The 23,090-nt window shown below is 41.0% G+C and overlaps 1 protein-coding gene across 1 annotated transcript; it reads right to left on the bottom strand.

Annotated features, from left to right (window-relative positions):
- Positions 1-572: 572 nt before the first annotated feature.
- LOC311027460 (uncharacterized protein) lies at positions 573-20,823 on the bottom strand (the record flags this gene model as incomplete). The annotated part of the gene is made up of 6 exons (XM_084031484.1): positions 573-712; positions 3,512-3,617; positions 8,557-8,607; positions 17,793-17,913; positions 20,599-20,670; positions 20,781-20,823. 6 exons carry the CDS (start codon positions 20,821-20,823, stop codon positions 671-673), a joined length of 435 nt encoding a protein of 144 aa, XP_083887610.1. The 3' UTR covers positions 573-670.
- Positions 20,824-23,090: the final 2,267 nt, after the last annotated feature.

The following is a 23,090-nucleotide window of genomic DNA, read 5'->3' as shown; positions in this document are numbered from 1 at the left end:
AGTTTTGTTTCTCCGCTTTCTCAGGATATGCTCATTTTCTACATAAACACTCGGTAATATCTAATTATTCTCTCCCTGTTGCCATGGTGAATCGTAGTATCGGAGCTCCATCGATGATGGCTTTATAGAGTCGGCAGGCACACGCGTAACTCAGAGTTTACATACTCAGAGTTGACTGAACTAATTCAAAACCGCTGTTCTGAAACCGAAAACTCAGAGTTGCCCATCTCAGAGTTGGTCAACTCAGAGTTCAGGGTTAGGTTCAGAGTTTGTTGAACCTGCTTTGTGAAACGGGCCCCTGCTGTGCTATGACATAACCCCTGTGCATCATTTGGCTATACATAGTTCTATTTGCTCTGCTTCGCCGAAAAAAGTCAGTAAAAGCAATAAACGTTAAAAAAAGTAAGAACACTATCTGCAAACGTGTGTGTGGGGGAGAGAGAGACAATGAAAGAGAACTGAGTGTATATCGAGAGATGAATCATGTCAGAAGATGTATATGAGATCAAGATGTGATTATGAAGTAGTCAAACAGCACACAGACCATCAACTAAGGGGGTTTGAAGGGACAAATTATCATTTAATACATAATCCAAGATAAAATCTTGCATATGAGTGTGATATTTAGAATGCATTTCCAACATTTATATATTCTGTAAAAACCGCAGCCTCACATGGGCCACCGTGTTCTCAGAGAAGGCTCCATCCCCACCTGCAAAGGGACAGTAGGTTAATGAGGTTAACACAGATTATAGTGAATGTACATACATAGGCCTATGGCTAGCGAAGAGATGTAGACTACCTATATACAGGAGCTGGAAGGCTAATCTGTTCTAATGCCCTACTTAGAAACAAGCATTTAAGAAAGTAAAATTGCAGTTACCAGCAACACTAGCTAGATGAGCTGGCTAATTCACAAGAAGAATGTGAGCACGTTTTAGAAATGAGAGAGAGAAAATAAGGGGGGTTTAAGAGAAGTGTCCTTATAAGTTTTAAGTTTCAGTTGGTAAGATCAGTTAGCTGTTAACCGTTAGCTTGAACCACAGGTGAGTGCCCCGACTCCTCGCTCTCGATCAACGGACAGTACACAGGATGGACACGGCTAATATTTAACTGCACATTTTCACTTGTGTGTATGGATAAAAAACTAAGCTGAGCTAAGTTAAGATACGCTAGGCTAACAGCCTCCTATCTTTAACTTATAAGTACTCGGTACCTAACTCATAGACATGCTGCCCGCCTATCTATGTTAATTTGTGAAAGGAAACGCATTCTCCAAAATGTCAAACTTTTTGTTAAATGCCTTTAATATATATACATGTATACATTTCTCACTCAAGTTTCTCTTCAACACTGTCCATTAATGTGAATACAATTAAAGACAGACAGTCAAAATGTATCCTGTAAAAGGGTAACAGGTTTTATTAATTACACTGACTTTTTGGATTTCTGCTAATCCATACTTTTGGCTAGCCTACATTCCACCTGGAAACAAGAAGTTATGCTGCTTCAATTTGTCACTAGAACTATTGAATTTAATGCCAGCACCACATTTATTTTATTCTTGCCCGGCTGCAAAAAAACATTACACTTCCACTCGCAATGGATTTGGTGTTTCTCATTTTTCCAAAAGGATATTTATCATCAATGTTAAAGGCCAAAGTAATTGCTCCTTTTATAGTGCGTTTTGGTATTATTTTTTTTCTGTATACAATGTATGCCACCTTATATTCTTAAATAAGACATACAAGTTATTTGCCCAATATATATGTCAGCATTGAAATATTAAATTTGTGCCGGAAAAAGTAAATCATAATAACTTAATGTTTGTACTGTAGACTCCATGTTTACCAAACAGTCTTCTTGACAAGATGAAAAGTCATAATTCATTATAATAAACACATTGAGGAATTAATGGTTCCCAAATGATGACTTCTAAAGTCTTTGATCTTCCTCTAGATGGTTCCTCTATCACAACCAGCACAACCACCATGAGGTTGTGGTTTCACTGAAATGTCTCAGCAACTTGCTTTGACTACCATGAAAATAGGTGCAGACATTCATATTCTCCTCACGATGAATTACCCCGAATGTTCATCTAGTACCATCATCAGGTCAGTCTGTACAATGCTTTAGTTTTCGACCAAATACCTGCAAAGATTTGCTGCCATTAAAGTGATGGTTCGGAGTGAAATGCACCCTAGGTCATTTCCACAAAGACATCCAGCCAAATACCCCCTCGGAAGAATTTTTAGCGATGGTCAGCATTGGTCAAGATAGGGCTATCAGCCGAATGGCTTAGTACTAGCGCGATGGTACATCTTCATTATCTCGTAAATTACCCCACTAATAATGCATGGAATGTTACCAAACTTCTGCAGTAGTACACATAGGGTCTGTACTCACAAAACCAGGCATTTCAAAGTTTGTAAGTACACCAGGAGTTTATTTAAATAACACTTGCCTGATAGCTTCTATCCTCGGCTACTAATGCTAACTAACGCTACCGCAGCGTAGACGCTACATCCGTGTTTACCCAGCCGATGCTGTGACGCGAGTTTCACGCGAGAGTATGAAAACGTTTCGCTGAATTTTTATAAATGCTTGTATTATCAGGTCAACACTTGTCAACACTTGTTAACCTGATAATACAAGCATTTATAAAAATGTGTTGACCTGATAATACAAGCATTTATGACATCAACATGTCAACATTGGTAGCCTAGCTGAAGGAAAGCTTGAAAGCTTCCCTTTTCCTTTGTGTATCCTTTTATATACTTTTTATTTGTGACAAAACAAGAAATTACAAAACAAGAGAACAAAATAGTATCCACATATAAGTCCAGAAAGCCCCAATATGAAAAGTTATATAATAATGCAGTGTTTCAGCTGTTGTATGTCACCACCCATCGGCGGTCTGGCCAGACATTCTACGAGATATTCCATCGCACCAAACTCATTTCATTTTTTCCATTCTTCCCTGGCTTCCCAGGCCTTTGACACTGTAAATAGTAATCTGCAAGGCTCCTTCAGCCTGAAGATTGTGATTCCTGGAGCTTTAGTCTTCTGTTTCCGAGCATTCCTCCTTTTGATGGTCGCATTGGCGTTTATGAGCACGGAAAGTTCCTTCATAATTAGGGGTACGATGGGGAAAAGTCTTTGGGAAAGTGCAGGCCCATCCACATCTCGAGAGCGGCCGGGGCACCCGGGAGGAGAGAAACAAGTCGACATTTTCTTGCAAGTTGTTGATCCATATCTGGGCTGTATAAACCTGATTAAGTGACTAGTGGATGGCTCTGTCTTGTTTGTCAGTATGTCAGGTCAATATTTGACCAATTCGGAAGATGACCTCAGATGGGACAGTGACAGCCCTCTGGATCTCTTTGTCCCTTCCCCTAAAGACTGGCTCCTAGAGTAACCGTTTATCAGCCGTCACCTGTGTACAAAGCAACAAGCCCCTGGCTGCCCTGAATGGAAATTATTAACTTGGCTGGCCCCAGGTGATGCTCACCCATGCATCCAGTCTCATTAGTCGGCACCGCCTTCCTGTCGGACTCGCTGCCGGTTCAGGATGCAGAACGAGCTGTTGCTGGGAAACAGTGACCCTGTTAAAAGACCTACAGTACGAATTAGGAATCAGCACAGAGCAGAAGAACAAACAAAGTGTCCAGAGAGGCACGCAGGACAAGCATGATATGGTGAGCTGATCAGCAGTGTAACACATGACAATTCTACTGAAAATCTCACAGTTTCAGGGATTTATTGATGTGGAAACTCTTATAAAACCATGCCACACAGTGAACCTGGTGCTATTAGGGCCTGCTTTGGTCCCAATTTACAATACAGCTTTGGTTCTGTGATTCTGAAAGGAGATGTTGCTGTTTTAATTGACTTTTCCAACAGTGTGAGCCTAATGGACACTTGAAGGCTCCTTTACAATGTGGGATTTTGGACTGTCTGAGATACAAGTTGACAAATGAGAGAAATCAAATATCCAAAATGGTGGTGTGAGACGTCCAATGAAATTGAAAAATTGTCTCACTGATCTATAATGACATAACAATTGCTGTCATGTCATTATAGATCAGTGAGACAATTTCTTTGGTCATTTGGATAAACTGACATTTAATGTCTAATTAGGATCAATTTAGTTAAGAAGCAAATTTGCCCACCTCTCTTGGCTCAGTTGCCCCCCCCCCCCCCCCCCCCTACAGTGGCCCTTATATGCCGTCGTAGAAATGTGTCATCCTCCCAAATTATATCTATTTTTAAATCACCTTCTTAGCAAGTAAATTCTATCTAAAATCCTTATATATTTTTTTTAAGTAAGATTTTGAGAAAATACATTTTTAAGAAAAAAAAGGTTTTAATTACTCTATTACAGACAGATGTGACTCAAAGATGGGATTTATTTTTATCGTATAACTAATCAAATTTTAGTGAACAAGACCAATGGATTTTGATGCCCTTTGATGAGCTAACCACTTATATGAAATCAACAGTTACATTTATCACATTTTCAACAGGGAATATATCTGTATTACAGTTACATTAATACAGACTTGTAGTTGTTTAGTTTTCAACTTGCTACATTACTGCACCACTGTGTGAATGTGTACCGACATGTGTGCTGAGGTGAGCGTTGGGTCACGTGGTAAACTGCTGCAGCCGCTGTGTGATTAATGGATCAGAAAGGTAAACAGTGGCAGATCTTAGGGATGGTATTGAACAGGAGGGATGTTGTTCTCCCAGATCTCCCTGCAGATCACTACTGGTGCTGAAAGAATTTAACACACTGGTGATGTTTCTTCTTATAAATGAGTCACGACTAGTCTTCACTGTTTCTTGTTTAAAAGTTTTCAAGTTGCTTATCGTCGCCTCCCTCTGTCCCCCCACACTTCTTTTTTTGTCTGAGATCAAATTGACATGCAATGCAGAGTAGAAGCTTCATAAACAGATCCCGCATTCACATGTAGAATTTGTAGGCAACTGGACACGATTTTAGCAATGGAAGAGTTCTGGTTTGTGTTTGCAATCTGAGTAGTATTGACCAATCACGTTCAAGCAGGCTTTAGTTGAATGATCAATAAAAAGTGCAAAAGAGAACACATTGGCCTGATATGCAACCTCAACCTCATGTTAAGATTTTGATTTTCATTGCTTTAAAATTAACTTTGAAACTGTCTGATATGCCGATATTATTTGTGTTTCAGAAGCATTCTTTCAATGTACATGGCATTCAGAATATGCGTCTCAACTGAAGTTTTTACAGTACTTTGCAACATGTGGCCTCTTGCCTGTTGCAGCTCTGTGCGTTGTTCACAAACCAACTAGCCATTCGTTTGCAAGTGCTCTGATCCAAGGGGAAACCGACCTTCTTTTAAGAATTATGAAGGACTTGGATTTCAACTGGTTTTTAGATTATCACAAATTCAAACTCTTCAAGAAGGTGGTTGGAGGAATGAAAAAGGGAAGCTGTGTTCGAAGCAATGAAATAAGGTCAAAACAATGAAATAAGACCCAAATTGTTATCAAGGCAAAGCATATGCAAGATAAGAGCCACCATTAGCTATTGAATTTAATATGGTTGCATTGTATTGCTTATGAGTTAAATGTTTCAATTGAAAAAAGAAGATAAGGTTGTTTCTTCTTTTAAAAAAAACCCCTCTTTAACATAAACACTTTAAGCTTGATCTTTGTAGATTTACAGTCATCTCAGCCATGACGAGTGCCAAATGCAAAACACTGGTGGTCAAACCAGATACTTTTCATGTGATTGGTGAGTGTGACTATTGTATCTGGGGATGCAATAGGGGGAAGAAACATAAAAAGGCATAGAAGGAAAACACAGAAGATCATCAGGGGCTCATCAATCTTAAATGTAATGACTGACATGTGTGAGCTATTAAAGACTCTGGTTTCCTTGACAGGAAAGTGTTCTACCACCGACAACCATACCAACAGTAACAGAGTGGGCCAGCTAACCTCCATAACAGACAGGAAGACGAGGCCGATTCTCCAACGAGGCCGCACGATCACGAGCCAGAGCCCCTCAGATTCTGGCAACTCCGATAAAAATGAATGTTTCCAGGTGGTAGGCATGAAGCAAACACATCTGCCCATCATGAGGCGTTCTTAAGTGGCTGTTTTCTTATGAAGTGGTGCCAATCCTCAAGGTGGAAAAGGGGATGGGAGGAATAGCAACTGTTCTGTTGAAAATACAGATTGTGTCAACATAATGATTTTTTATTAAGACCCTGTGACCCTGAAACAATTAATATTTAGTGCTTTGATTGTTCAGACAAATAATTGATTTGTTGCTGTCATTGATGACGCTTTTGGTTTAAGGTCGAAGAGCTACAATTACTTACTATGAGTTAGCTTTTGAATGTGGATAAGTGGATTTCGTTACTTTTAGACAGAACCAGGCTTGCTGTGTCCCCATTTTCAATCCTTATTCTCGACTAAACTAACCAGCAATATTGTTGTAATCCTTATTTAGTATTGCTATCATCATTTCAGGTCATTTGTCTTGCATCACAGAGATATCCATTAATGAAAAGCTCGGTAGACCCTTTATATGGTACTTGGTTTAAATTTCAAGACATTAGTTCCTGTCTTTGACAGCACAAATCCGCCCCCTCACTTATGTCAGGTTACCTTAAACTGCAAAGTGTATGTGTCAGCATTAACACCGACGACAACCACATGCTTTTTTCCCTCCATTTGAACCCCGGGGCAGTTTTGTGTAGCAGCCCTGTCAAAATGTATATGCTCACTATACTTTGCTGTTTTTATGAGTTGAGGACAGCCAGCTTAAACCCCCAGTTAGGTTAAGCAATTACAGCAGAAACTATTTTCCAGTGTAAATACTACCCCCCAAAAGCCTGGCTGCAAGGAAAGAAGATAAGCAGCAGTAATGTTAAAATGTCCTAAAGCTCTTTGTTGTTGCTGGGATTGCAAAGCGCACAGGTCCCAGCATGGAATTTACAGAAGGCTCGCTTTTAATGAGAAAAAAGCCTGTCGTAAAGCCTTTGGCAAACTTATCCATGAAACATAGATTAGGGTGTTAATCGGCCATTATCACTCTCAAAACAGATTATTAAACTCTGACAAAAAAACACCAAGGGCTACGGTGTTAATGAAAGTTGAAACAAACTGGTTATTGTTTTATATTGAGCAAGTTGCAGCTTTTAAGTGCAAAATGAGGGGAAATATTTCTAATACACACTTCAAAAGCACGTCGCAGCATGCAGGGCATGCTCACTCAACACTTTTAAATTAAACTTCAGATAAAGTGACTATTAAGCACCATTCCCTAAAGGTACTGGGTAATTACCACTTTCACTTCCCCCCTCAGGCCTCAAGCAACTCGTCCCACTCATGGCCCCTTGCTCTGCAAACTCTTTGAAGACAGAGAAAAAAAGATCCTATACAGCTGGATCCACAGCTGTACGTCCCCCTTCGTGCGCTATAGCAGTCGCTGGTTTCCCCCAGAGCCTTCCGACCCTCAGTCACTGACCCCAGTAGGGTGCATTGAACACCGCTGGTAGGATTGGGTAAGAAGGGGGATTTAACAGCCACAGGCCTGGAAGGCAAAGAGGTGTTTCATATAAAATTGTCCCACATGGCCATTATAACATCTCCCTCCTGGTGAGTGCTCGGAACTCAGGGTAGCTGTCAGCCTGGCAGGGAGGCCCAAAAAGTGCATGTTGACAAAATTCTCCCCTCCACAATAGCTCCCCATGTTTGCTCAGACTAGAAGCTATATCACAAGACTTATATGAACAACAGGGGTTGGCGATTGAGATTATACAAAGAGGCCTACTGTACTGTACATGCTGTCCTGTATATAGACATGAGCACACTTCCTCCATGCGTAAGCTTCAATAACAAACCATGCTAAATGCGAGGCTGGTGCTTTAATCGACTTTTTCCACGAGTAAAGCCCCTAAGTCTCTATAATGTAATCATATTACTGCCTAAAGGTCTGTGCGTGATTACACTGAACAATTTCCCAAACATACTAATGTCAGCTGGCTATTCTCACAATCTCGTCTGCTTTAAAAAAAAAAAAAAAACCCTGTCATGTCAATTAACCTTATTTTTTTTTTCCTCAAAAGGTAAAAGAAATCAAGGTCTTTTGTCAATCATTTCCATATGTCTTTATTCTCCAGTATGTGCACAAGTCTTTCAGGCAGCAGTAGCAGCGATCTACACTCGCACAAGCCATAGAGGAGGTCTTTAACTTTGTCCAGGGTGATGAATTCCCTCCACTGTGGTAATTCTTTCATTGCTCTGAGACATGTGTTATCCTTAGCCTTCTGTCAGCATCTTTCTGCCCTTCTGTCTCACTAAATCCAGCCTGCCGTGATGGCACACGGAAACACCTCCTTCGCTCTGACGTCTGCTGTTTTTTCACATGGAGTCTGAAATGTGCTTGAAAAAAAAGAGCTTGGAAGAAACGGAGGCAGCGTCACAAAGGCCTCATTGTTTGAGAGGGCTAATTGTCTTTTCAAGTGCCGCCACAGTGAATCTCAGAGACGGGTGGCTCACCTGTTCTTTCCATTCCTCTTCTTGGATCGACCGCATCCCGAAGCAGCTCCGCTGTGGGATAAGGTGCATGGAAATAGAAAATCCAGGAGGGTCACTCAGTTTTCAAAACCTTCCACACTACTCCATTCAAAACCTTTCAGTTAGACCTAAATGGATTATTGACAGAGAAGTTGATTAAAAATAACTTCTTGTGGAATAACTGTATCAAAGAGGCTTCAATATAATAATATTATTAATAATAAAATCCACCATCTGAGGTTATGCCTTTCTACAAATGACTGGATTTCAATGGAAACACAATGATAATCAAAACCAACTTTGTGTGATCCTCTGACTTTTAAAAAAGAAGGGAATATTTTGAAAATATTTTGTCTCAACGCAATATTTCAAGTGCAATGCAATGCATTGCAAGTTAAGAAAATATATATTTTTTTAATACAAAATCAATGTTTTTCCAGGATGAGCTTTGATCATGATAATTCATGCACAAAATGCTGTAACTTTAAAAGATACATATTTGATATACATTGACTGCTGAAGTTGCATATTAGCTTCAAGTTTTATTTGACTTATCAGATTAAATGCAGTGGCCCATAAACCATCCGTGTATTGTTTTATCCTTTGAGGTTACAAGTGATTGTTGTGTGACTAGTCAGAGGATCAGAAATACACCATTAGTTTTGTCTTTTCTAAAGCTAAAGCCTTTCCACAGCCATTGTGCGGGTTGGGGTCAGTTTACACAACATGAGCAGTGCAGTTGTATCATGTCTTTTGTGACTGCAGATGATGTCATCAGGGTTATTTTTGCAGATTTTGATTTGGGCTTGGACAAAACTACATTTTTTAAGAAAATTTGGAAACTTAGAAACTGGAGGTGACAAAATTGAATAGAATTTCAAGTCCAAAAACAAAATGCTGAGGGTTGCATTATGGGATATGTAGGACCATCTTGACCCATTTTGAAACCCTTGACTATTATTGCATGGGACATTTTCTTTGTCCCACAGGAAATTAATGTGGAAATACATTTCCTTTGGGATATTAAAACTGATTTGGAACTTATTTTGTTAGTTTTTATCAAACATTACGACTTTAAAATTTGCAACAAAGTGTGGTCTTGATTTTCCCAAAGAAAAGCATCAGATGCAGCACCTCACATGGGAGAGGGAAAAATGATCAAAAGTGTGCGAGACAAATGACGATTTCAGTGCTGGAGGGCAAACATGCGGAACAACAATATTCACAGTTATAATTTGGTAGGGATGGGAGCTCCTTGATGTTGGACTACAGTCTCAATGTGTGATGCTGCTTGAATGTTTGGCTTATTCTTTCTTTTTTTAAAGGAGCCAAGTTAAATAGCCTTTGGGACTGACAAAGCAAAAATAATGTTTGAACTGGCGTGTTAATCACTCTCAGCAGTTTCCTTTGCAGTGTGAAGCACATGGAGTAGGCTACAGGTCTGTACAGTCAGCTAGTTTGCTTACTTACTAAATTGTGACAGGAAACATGGAGAAAGAGTGAGCGGGATGGTAACAAATGTCCCCGGCATTGAACCAGCTGCGTCGTGTGTTCTCACTGCTATCTCCCATCATTTTACAAATGGCTGAAAACTAAAGAATTACACAGAGTTTGAGAGTTTACACATCTCTTGGTGTCAACAAATGTCACAAGAAGTGATTCTACTCACAAGTATTTAGGGCGCACTAACGCTACACCAACCGCACCGCGCCCAGGCACGATGGAGCCTAAAGTCCGGATTGTTTGGCCAGTGTGGCTCCATTCTGTACTAAAGAACGCTTCCTCGGCCTCGGCACGATTGGACGAGGTGGATTTGAGTATGGTACGGTTCATGCACGAGCACATGAACAGATACCGATTTGGGGCTTCAGACTTGTGGTGTGAGCGGTACCGGCTCCCCCTCGGTCAGCTCCGCTCGCCGGCCGCTCGCTCGCGGTCACATATGCAGATCCAGAGGCCAAGTGTTAACTCGATATATGTGCAGATGCAACTTGTCAGTAAAGTTTCAGTCATGTTCTCTGTGTTGTTCACTCTTGTTGATGACTTTGAGATGGTGCTTCTTGAAAACAATGTCAAGCCATGCGTGTGTCGTATTATTACGTAATGACATTATGTATAAGAGGGGCAATCGTGCCGAGGCACGGTACGGATCTAATGGCCCTAGTGTGAGTGCCAAAAGCTGGAATAGCTTATGGTGAGACATCACAGGCAATGATTTTAGATTGTGCTTCCATTACATGCATGTCTTCCTTCATCCAAAGTACATTGAGGAGGTTATTTTAGGAGGCTACTTTGTCCATTTGCATCTAGATTTCTGCAAAATGTACCAAACGTTGGCATTAGATAAAACATGATTTGCATATTTAACCAAACATTTCACAAAACGCGTAACACAAAAAATAACTGTTTTAATGTAAGCAATCAACTGCTGAAGTCTCAGTATGATACTACCTAATTGTCTTACCCTATTCACCTGTGTCAAAAATGTCAAAAAAATATAAGAAAATGAGATCTCCACTTAAGCTGACTTACATCACACCAAACTTTCCAGTTTCATTCCTATGTATATTCTGAAGGTTTTTACACAGTGCTTTGTATTATAGTGTTCATGTTTTTTATAAACTATTTTCTGAATTAGGGAAGAATCGATTGGAAATAGATGAATCCAAAAATTCCCTTTTGACTCAAATATGTCACCAAAAGGACACAATACTATGCTAGTATACTCAATAATACTCCTCAATGTGTATTAATCCGCAACTGAACATTTTAAAACATAAACATACATCATACTGTAGGAACCAACAGGCTAAGAACTTTGGGAAATACTGAGAGACTGACGAACGCATTGTTGGGGGTGGTCTTTTTGTTTGATGTGTTGGCAATCAGAAAAATAAAAACTTAAATATAATCTTAAAGATGCAATCAAACTCAAATAATGTCTTGGTGGATTTGATGGCTGAGGTGCACCTGCAATATGACAGGTGTGAGACCCGCCTGGGGTTTTACCTGATTTTTCCAACCGCAAAGCTGTCAATGTGACAAAAACATGTTAAGGGGCCCGGATATTAATGTCAATATTGTACTCCAAACTGCTTTCAGAGTTTTCTCGATAATGAGAGGAAGTTTGTTTAATTTAGATTGTATCTCACTCAAAATTAAAAGGTTCCTTTTGAACACAGGGACACGGATTCAAAGAGTGGAACACTGGAACCACTCAAACGGCCGTCTATATTTGTAATCTGTACTCGACAGGCTGCCAAGGAATGCGCTAGTATCAACATGTTTAAAATCCACCAAAGATTCCAGCAAAATGGCCCATTCACAAACGAATCCAGCCTGTCCTGGCCTGATGTGAGCCTCCTTCCTGCCTTTGGAGGTAATGCAGCGGCATCCTGATTTACTCCTCTGCACTCTGCATTCAGGTGGGGATTACACCTTGTTTTCTAACTGTAACTGCTTTGGGTGGCTGGTGTGGTGTTCTGTGGTGACCTGTGAGCCACGGGGCCATAAAGGACCTTGTTTCCCGGTCACTCTGACTGAATAGGTGGGACAATGGAGAAGCCTGGGAAATGAAATGCAGTATAGGCAGCCACTGCTACTCTAGAGCTGCTCCCAAGTGACTGCCTTGTTTTTGTCATTATGGTACCCTATAATGTAGATGAGCCTTGCCACTAAGAGTACTGTATGATCTAGCTGCGCCTGTGCAGGGTAAAATCAGGACACAGCTTTTTCTCAGTGGTTTGCCTGGACATGGCTGACAATATGCAGCTTTATGGAGGCGCTTGACAGTTTAGCGCATTTAGATGTGTAAAAGTGTTTCTTCTTTTGCCAAAAAAGAGAATGAATCATGGTTTTGCAGAGTTTACAGACAGTTTTTTTTGATTGTCAGATCAAAGGCGCTTCAACTCGATCGTGCCTCTTTCCATGTGTTCGCTCATACAGGTCTCCCTTCATCGAAAAATAACTCAAGGGAATCAACACCACACAACTGTCTAAGCTCATCATGTAACAATGAGTTATTGGAGCAGCTGAACAATAAAACTACGTCATATTGGAAGGATAAGTGTGTGAAGTATTACAACTTCTGTCTTTTTTTCACAATTAGGTCACATTTCAGTCTGATAAGAAATCTTTAGGAATTGCCCTGATAATGTCGTACAGATACCGTAAGTAAAATGTTGGTAATAAGTCACACTTGGCCAAAAACTCATTTATGTTTGTGTATGATGGTGCATATATTTGACCTATGGCTGTCCCGTTCACCTGGAGAAAAAGTAATTGTTATTTAAGCATATGGTGAGAAGTTTCTGGGTGTCTGTTGAGGGTTGATTAAACTGCCTTAATTCCTAATTCCATACTCATGTTAGTATAGATACCCCCAATATCTATTGTAAACTGATGGGCTTGGATATGGACAGTCATGGGTATGATAGTTTCCAGGAAGTGGTATGTGTCTTTTAAATTGCTGGGATGTTTTGCTGGAGAGGGGACCTAGGTAATGGTCAATGAGTTGGGTTAAAAAGTAATGGCCCCAGGATTGACCCTTGTGGTACACCCAGTGTGCATGGTTTAAACGGAGATAGTGTATTGCAATGCAATTCACTGTTCTATATTCCCTGCTTATCTAAAAGAGACAAGGTGACACTACCAAAGTTTCCCTATAGTTTTTTAGTGCTCAAAAGATAAAGTCACTAGTCTGGTTTTCACCATACTAAGGTCAATCTTTTAAGATTGAACATTAGTCTGGGGAAGCTGCGCTTTGTTTCTACTGCTCAAGAGGCGGGATCAATGGGCATCGTTCAAATGAACGATGCCCATTGTGTTTCGTCATCGTCACGTCACCGGCCAATAGCGTGCCAGGAGAGAATGGCCGTTTCTGATTGGAGCCAAAGATTCTGGCAATGTAACAGCGAAAGTAAGCCTGAGGGTGTCCAGCCTAAACTGCCGAGCGAAATCCAAATTTCCCGGAAGTTCAGGCAGGGTTCACCCAGCCTATAAAGTCACATGATTCAACAGAAAATCAGGCGAAATCATGCAGGTTCACCAGAAACTCATACTCCAGCAGGGGCTCCTAGTGTTTCTAAAGAGATTCTGGTGAAACACTCAGCAAAAATGATCCCAGCTGGTGTCATTTTTAAGGATTTGCTTCCTTTCTCTGATTTACATCATTGGTTTTAGGGTTAGGGTTAGGGTTAGAAGGTGAAATAAGTCACTTGAAGTTGTAATCTTGAGTGTCAGCTTTTGGGAAATAGCGGAGAGCGTTTCTCCGTTATCTGACATTTTACAGAGTAAACGAGTCAGGGATAATTTTGTTATAATGTTTTCTGTCTTTTAGCTTGCTTACAACCTCTCTAATCATCCAACTGCTCGTGTTTTTTGCCCCAATTTTCTTATAGTGATGTTGCTTCATTCCCAGCTCTCAGAAGTTATTCTAGTTTTACGACATCATCATAACCAGCCAATAATTTTCTCTTGAGTAGAAAGTTCTCTAACAGCTTTGCTAACCAACTATGACCCCTAAGGTAATATTTTGTTTCCCCTACCATTGTACAGGCCAAAAAAAGACACCTATCAATTCATTCATAAATCAATAATCATTTACATTAGGAGCGCCTCCGCGCAGCACAGTAGACTTGCTCCGGAAGACGCGCAGCCGCAACAATCGTCGCCACGCGCTCCCGCTACGTTCTTCTTCGTGTACTTTGCACGTTTGATGTTGTTCTGATGCCGCTCTGCCTCGTTAAACCACCACGATGTCGCTTTCTACTTTGAAAACACGGAAAGTTGACACTTTATTTTGATAAGCTGTTGCACTCTTCAGACTCGTGGTGTGAGCGGAACCGGACCGGTACCGGAACCGGACCGGTGCATTTATAAGAAAAATGCCGCTTTGTGTCTCCGTCCAAAATCCACTTTCCTCGCGCTGCCTGCTCGCACAGATCTGCTCGTGCGCACATTCGCTGATGCAGGTCGAGTGTTGTCGAGAAATGTATGCAGAGACGGCGCTCCTTAAAAGCAACATCAAGCCATGCGTGTGTAGTATTAGGACGTGATGACGTATGTACAACCGACTAACGGGCCAAAGCCCGTTTGGGCTGGAGCAGTGTGAATGCAAAGCCGCGGGGGACCCCCCTGGGGCAATCGTGCCGAGGCACGCTACTGATCGCACCCTTAGGCAGCCTATGTTAATAAAATAAGGATTGTTTTTTGATAAGCTGTGGAACAATATCTGTAGCTATTAATGTGATGCTCCTCATTTTCCAGCCATATTTTTCCGGACCCTAATTTTGGATCATTTCCATCAACCGGCACCTTAATAAGTCACTCTCTCCTTGAATCCTTGAAAACCTTGAATACACTCTGGTTGAACAAAAATGTTGAATGCAAATATAATAATTGCAGAATTGCAGACTGCTTGTTGTGCCACCTGACTTAATCCAACTGCATCAATACACCATCCCACGCGTCTCGTCTGCTTAGGGTTTTTTCGGTGGGTACCACCGGGCCTGGAAAAAATTCTAGGGGAAACACTGTATATATATATATATTGTCTGGATGACAAGGCGTGCCTGGTGCTCTGGTCCTCCCACATCATCCAGCTGCTGAGCAGAGAGGAATCCCTGGTATGACACAGTGATGCTCACACTTGGCTGTACAACACTGTCATCTGTGATACTGCTGATATTGGCATGAGAAAAAAACAGTCACTTGCACTGCCGCAAGCTAAACTCTGCTCCAGTGTAAATGACTCAGTTCGACTTAACTGAAGATAACAAACGTGCACACACACACACACATATGCATGAGACTAGACAAGTTGGGTGATTGCGTATCTGGGGCTGACACAGGGATACTTCCTGAGGCTATGATGGAGGAGTGGCCTGGCTTTTCACTTCTTGGCAGCTATCTGTCCCTTTTTGTCTCAGTCCATTTAATGAATTCCGATACGCACTTTTCTTTTCTATGGCTCATGACACCTTTCCAGAAATAGAAGAGAAGAGATTTCTGGGCAGATTAAGTAAAATGCCTTACGCATTAGCATTTGTCTTCTTTGTTGATTCTCAATGTCAGTCTTGGCTGTCTTTCCTTCCCATCACCACCACCTCTCAGTCTCCTTTTCTTTCTCTCCTTATGTCTCTCTTTCAGCTCCATCTGAACGAGTGCCACACTCCCACACAGTGAATGCTGTGAGCCACACATACCCTGTGACCCCGCCCGGCCACTGTGCTATAAAAAGCCAGTAAGTTTTCCTCCAAACCCATGGAAATGAGTAGCAGTGCCAGCCGCCACCCTTACTTAACCCTCCAGTCTACTTCCTGCCAAGGACCTGCCATTTGTGTGAGCTCTACAGAGTACAGAGTGCTGTGAAACTTTGCATCTACTATGATTTTATGCAGTTTAATTTTTTGCCAAAGTTGTACTAGAAAGCTGTGAAAACAGGTTATGTAGTATTTTCTTGTTTTGTTGCTAAACAGGCAACATTCTTAATAAAGCAATGGCAAACTTCTGTTAAAGGGATCCATCTAGTACAAAGGTTCAAGTTGTGGACCTTCTTTATTGCTCTTTTTATACTTTGGCATGAGGGGAATCCGTCAAGTTCTCTTTCCCACAGACACAAATGCAAATGTGTATCTTTGCTTCATAGGTAATAAGTAGCAATACCACAATATAAAAATACCTGAAGTTTTAAGAGTACTTGATAGGCACAATTAATGTTGTGTTATTATTTATTATGCTATTGAAATATTATTTCTGATTCATGGAATGATTTCTTTTGGAAAAAAATGCTTATTTCGTTCTTGCTGTAGATTGTTATGATTCTCATGTTTGTGTAGATATTTGCCAGGCAACCAGAGCCACCTGGAGGTTATTGGCTACGCCAAGACATTCTTATCTTCTGCACATAAAATGGTGTGATTATGTTTTTACGAGACAGTTGTATCAATTTTCCTCTAACTCGGAAAGAAAGATTTCCTTCTTAGGTAGAAAGTGTTCTTCCTAAAATAACTACTTTAGCATATAAGCAGCATTTTAATGTCACCTGCAAAAACTGTTGCTTGGATGCAGAGTTGTGAAAATGCTGAATTCATAACCTTTTAAATTAAATAAATTGATACGGTAAAGTTGTTCGCAAATTGTTGCTTTTTCACACACCAGTTATGGCAGAAAACCATCATTCCTCTTGGATAGTGTTTGAATCAACCTGACGCATGCAAGTCCAATACTCTCTTTTAGCTCTGTTTTGGTCTCAACCATCTCCTAATGGTAAAAATCTGGCTCTTTAGCTGCATGCACCACTATTTTCACCAGCTAGATGCTAAGAGATATTGTACAGTGGCTTTTAACAGCTTCTTCACCAAAACCAGTAACCAGAAATCACGCCATGAGAGCGGTGCAGGTGAATCCGGTTAGTAACATTGCAGCTAACCAATGAACTGAAACTAACTGACTAGAAAGTCAGTCAGTCAGGAGTAAAACTACAAAGTACTTATAAGCAGAAAATGGTAGGCTATGCAAGTACAGTACTCTAGTAAATATGTTACCACTACCACAGTTTTTTCCCCAAGGCTTTTTTAACAACCACGGTCAAAATGTATGAAACATTTTCATAATATATTGCAGCCATAACAATGTAAGTGTGTCTGAAGCACAAGTGGTTTTGTTTTCAAATGTAGGGAATCACAAACTGGAAGATACGTCGATGAAGGAGGCTGGAAATCCAAAAGGTAAAATACACATCATCACAAAATATCTCCTGGAAGTCAGCAATGATATATGAAACAGTGTCAGCGCTGGCTATTTCTTTCATATTCATGACTGCGGGAGGACAGTTATTGTTGGCTACTCGTCCTGAGAGAAAAGCCAGAGAGCTCTGGACGGTTCCCCATCGGCACCTGATTTGCCCTCTAGGTGGGACAAGCTTAGGTTAGATGACAAGAGGTATGATCCCGCGCCAGAGAAACGGGAAGCAACATAGAACCAGATGGATTTTAAGGGAAATCCTGTTATTTATTGCCTGGATTAATTTAAGGTTACTAAGCACTAAAAAGGAGGAAGCGTTCAAAGGAAAAGGTGCTGAAGCTTGAAATTAAATAAATAAATACAACCAAACCACAATCACACATTGGGTTGAAACAATCTCAACTATCCACACTGCCCTACTCCACCTTATCAAATGCACACAAATCTCACGCAGCGCCGGCCGACTGACTGACTGACAATATACAGCTTGTTTGACGAAATGACATCCTCTGTACTGGACAGCATGACTCGGTCCCTTCGCCAATCGGGTATTCAGTGCACCAAACAGGAAGCGGGATGGGCGTGGTCTTGCATCTGGACCAATTGCACTCAGGCAAGCCAAAACACTGGAAAGGGCTGGTCAGAAGGGGCAGGTACCGGCTGAGGTCGTAACACAGCAACTAATTCAAGTTTGTGAGAAGGAAATTAATGTAGTTAATGTGTCACTGTGGGGGGCAGTCTGTGAGGGGGTCAAGCTTTGAGGGAGGGACGATGGATGGAGTGGTGGTGGTGGAGGGCGTGGAGGTTGTGTGATGGAGCGGTGAAGTCAAAAGTGTCCTTCCTTTCCTTTCATTTACAATGTTGGTTGTATAGCATAGCTATATGCTAACTCATAATAGAATAATGCAGGGTTGGCCATAATCACCCTAATCATAAAATTGATTGATTTTTCTCTCGTGTGTGTGTGTGTGTGTGTGTGTGTGTGTGTGTGTGTGTGTGTGTGCATGTGTGTGTGACTCTCTGACTGACTGGACATATTTTTATTTATGTCGTTTTTGTAACCAGTAGAAACAGCATGCTTCTAAATGTGTGATCTATATAGAGTTAAACAAAAGTGGATCTTCTTTGAGCTGATGAGACAATCTGTTCTTTCTTAAAGCCAAACACATGGAGGAATGTTCTCCTCTTCCCCTCTGCTGGCACGTGAACGCCTCATCCGACTTTGCTAAGTATCACTTTTGAGTGTAATGACAGCATATCTGAGAAAACTGTGTGCGTTTTATATCACAGTGGAAAGGCTCCATACTGTGACATTCGGCGTTTAGAGCTAGAACACGAGATCTAGTCTTACCTCCAAGACCATACACAGAAAATATAGGGTCATGATTCCTGCTAATAGTTACTTTGTTGGTTAGTGTGTGGACAGTTTATTCAGAATGGTGTACATTTATAGAGGAATTTGTGCAAAAGACTGGTTAACTGTCAGAATGTGTTTCTTTGACGAAAGGGGAGGTTTCAAGACCTTAAAACAAAATCCAGTTGCGTTTCTTTTTTCGTTTTTTTTTCTTTTACAGTTTTCACTTGCCAAAAAAATAACAGGCATTGGACATATGAATTGGAAAAAGTGTTTATTTTTCTAGACAACAGCTGCATCAACCCAAAGTCTTGTCAAAGTTAGGTTTCCAGTTTTGGTACCATCATGCCAAAGGCAAAACACCTGTGCTCTCTAAACTAAATCTACCAAATCTGGCATGTTGCATTGTAGTGGGAAATGCTGGATTTAACTGGGTCCGCCCAATACTCAGCCATAAGTCAGCCATATGTTCCCTCATTGTTGAAAACTGTTCCTATATCCCGATCTTCCACCAACCATGTGTTCCCTTAGACGGTCTATTAAATAATCAGAGATAATCATTTCTGAAGAGAAATGAGACTGAACCAAACCAGGGAAGTTGTGGGTCGTGATACCAAAAACAACTAGCTGGAAGTAGGGTTACATTCGGCATTCCATCAGATGAACCCAGGCAGCGTTGATGCTGCTCATGTTTAGTACAACCCAATCCACCGATTGTTGAGGAGTGCCAGGGAGGTGGCTTCTCTGACCTCCCTAGATGTTTCATTGATGTATTACCTGTTAGAGAACTATATTTATTACAGATATATGGAAGGTATCTGCTCTTTGAAAGACTTTTCTCAGAGGACTGTACAGGATCTTGGTAGGAGGAAGGGATGCGATTTCACCCTGAGGATCTCCTCTGGCATGTGTAGACACACAGAAAGCAGAATTTCACAAGAGGTTGACAACAGCCCAGGAGGAATTGCTTCGCCCAATAGAAATGTGTTTCCTTGAACCATTGTCCACGATATTATCCCCTTTTTTGGAAAGCTTTATTCGCAGAAAGATTAATCTGATAGACCAAAGGGGTTTGGGATACAGCAACAGTTTCCTTCTGACTTCTCCATTTGGCCCCTTGATGCCTGCTTTTATTTCAACATTCTGTTAATCCTGTACATCTGTAACTTGCTCTGTTTTGTTGTTTACTAAACTGGAATGGACGTTAATGCCCAATCTTCTGGGACCCAAAAGAATCGCTCAACTGTATGAAAATCCTTTTACCACCTGATATCACTTGTACCCCGGAGTGTCTCTGCAGTGTTAATACATAAATATTCACTCCTTCTGTTTTTCAACATCGCCAGCATTACAATCCCTCCTCTGAATACTTTCAGAGTATGTTTTATATCTCCTCTGACCCCTGAGCTTTTATCACTTTTGCAGAGTACAGTGGCGCACGTTGTTGCGTGGACACATGCACAACTCCGATTAAATGAACCCTATCTGCAGGGTCGATTATGAAGATTACGGTTGTGACACATGGCCAAACTGTTATGTCCTAAAGGATCATTGGAATTCTGAATTCACACTAAAGTGAAAATGATCACATGCACTTATGCAACCTCATCACAGACCGGGTTAGGAGCAAAAACGTAAGTGCTCTGAGCCAATGAACAGCTGGTTATGTGACTGTATTCTGTATTCTGTTTTCAGATATAAAATACAAATGTAGGTTTTAAAAATTGTTAAAAAATATAAATGATGGAAGTCAGCCTCTGTCAACATTGGCAGTTCTTTGTTTGCATTTAAACTCTAAATGGAAGTTTGTTACCAATGTTCAATATGGATATTTCATTCATACATTCCCCCATATAGCTTACTGTTTTCCATTGCTATAACTGTGAATGAGCCACTGGGGATGTGGGGACTGGGTCAGGAAATACCGATGTGAAGGCAGTGGCTCTCTTTAGGATTCCTCTGGCTGGGAGGCCCTGTCTGACTGGCCAGGCTGGAATCTGCAGGCAAGAGGAAGCAGGTCAGCTAATGCCCCTAGTGATCCCTCTCATCAGACTGCTGCAACCTTTCAAAGGTGGGCAGGGAAAGAGAGAGACAGAGAACCAAATACCATTTTTTCCCAGAGAGGAACTTGGGCTCAGCATTCCTGGCATTGCCACTGGCCTCCAAACAATCCATACTCTATCCTGTGTGTGCTGGGAGAGTGAATGGCCACAGTGTGTGAGACTCGCAGGTCCAGTGTACCCAGCAAAGGGAGCGCGGCCAACGTTGCCGGCGTACTCAGAGCCCCGGACCCGGCCCAGCCTCCAACCCGGCCGCTAAGCCAAACACCGACATGTCTGAGGCGGCACTGTTGAGCCACCGCACAGACCTGACCGCTGCTGAAAACACACTCCAGAAAATAAACAGCCCGGGGCCCGAGAAGAGCAAATATTTGATCAATCTGAGAAAGGCCAGAAAGAGGATGAATGTGCAGAGGTGGTGGAGGAGAGAGAGGAGAGGAGGGAGGCAGGGATGGCTGCAGATGAAAGGAGCCACCATTGTATGAAGTATACCTTTGAAGCCAAAATACAGCTTAAGTGGTCATTAGTGCAGCAAGCAATAAGAGACCAAATTGTACATGAAGTACAATGAAATATTGAAAGAAAGAGTTTCTTAAAATGTAACGTGGTTGATAATAAAACAAACACAGAGATCTGAGAATATGATGATTGATGTTGGTATACATTAGAAAAAAGCATCACAGCATTAGCAGTTTTGAAAAATAGTTCCAACAACATACAGTATGTGGGATGTGACTTACAGTATGTGACAAGAATTCAGGTACTAAGCTGACATAGAAGTCCAGTTTTTGAAATGACGCTAGAGCATGGAAGTTTCTTCTTGACCTTTTACAAATAGCAGCTTGACAAAGAAATATATGGTGTTTCCCCAGTCATGAAGATGGATCAGCAGTTGTCACATTGTTGTTGGATAATTTCGTAATTAATTCATGTGACCACACCCAAGCCACTGAACAAGGCAATGAGAGGTGGTTAAAAGCTCCATAAAAAGCAAGTAAATAGAGATTAAGATTTATTTAGCTTAGTATGTCAAACTATTTCCAAGCTCAAGAATGAACTCACACTCAACTAATGAAAGCTGTGAGATGTGGTTGAAAACTGAAAATGTCGTTGTTGTCTTTATGTCCAAGTTATTAACTTCTTCTCTTTGTTTTAACCCTGTGGATCTTTGCTCTCAATGCTCCAAGAAAAAAACAACAACACTTTTGCTTCACTTCTTATCAAAAACTTAGAAGATGACAGAATTGTACCATCAAATAACAGAAAATGTTCCATTTTAAAATATTAGTGTTTGTATAGTTATGTTACAAATTCATTTTAACAGTGTGCAACTAAAGATGTTAAACTACTTATTTTGGGGGGAATTCTTCATACACAGTCCCCTCTGAAGAGATATGTTATTGTGTCAATAATATGCATCTCTCCATCATCATGTTGGAGGTCACTGACTGGTGTCCCAGTGTACACTGAAGCATAACATAATCTGCATCTGAAACCTGGGTCACACTACTGGAGTACAGCCTGGTTTCAGACACACCTCGGACAGTCGAAACATGTTCTAACCACTTCTAATAACATAAACCATAAACGCTACAACAACAATGATCCGTGTGTTTGTGTTAGCTGTAAATAGGTCAATCATGTTGGACAGACATCATTGAATATGACTCAGCTAGTCTAAAGGTGTCATTGTACCAGAGCTGACGCACAGGATGTTACACCTACGGATGTTACACCTACGGATGTTAACGTGCCTCTTCTGTTCACCAAACAGACCCATGAATTAAATTCTTCTGACTTTAACGTTTCACCGTGAGCCCGGGTTGTTTATTCTGTAAAATGAGCGTATAGTATCTGTAAAGGTGGGGAAGACAATGTGTTGTGCATGACGAAATTATCCCACAGAGTGTGAAGTAGGCACAACTTGAAAAATGCAGCAATTTGATTACAAATAACATTTCCCCTTTATCCATAGCCAACTGAGACCTTAACTGGTAGTCATTACTTGACCTTTAACTTAACTGTTAGCTTGCTTTCTTACTGGAAATGGCCGGTGGTCAATGGTCTGCATTGGGCTGTATTTGAACGAACATAGATATGCGTGGATTCACTGACAAGATCAGAATCCGCGTGTAGCCTACGCATAAATCATCCACATGCCAGCCACCCTCCAATTAAGGACACGCCTCCTCTACCTGTGGATTATATGTAATTGTGATGACTTATTACACTTAAGTAGGCTGAAGCTAAATTAACACTTATCAGCGTATAGTATTGTTGGCAACCGATGCATGAGTCAATCACAGGTCTTCTTTTCTTGGATGGATAGAAGAATGGATTGAGTTACTTTTTATGAC

Source organism: Eutrigla gurnardus (assembly GCF_963514095.1).
Source record: "Eutrigla gurnardus genome assembly, chromosome: 17".
In the NCBI taxonomy this organism is placed as follows: Eukaryota; Metazoa; Chordata; class Actinopteri; order Perciformes; family Triglidae; genus Eutrigla; species Eutrigla gurnardus.
Note: the sequence above shows the minus strand (reverse complement) of the source record. Positions and strands in the feature narration are given on the sequence as shown.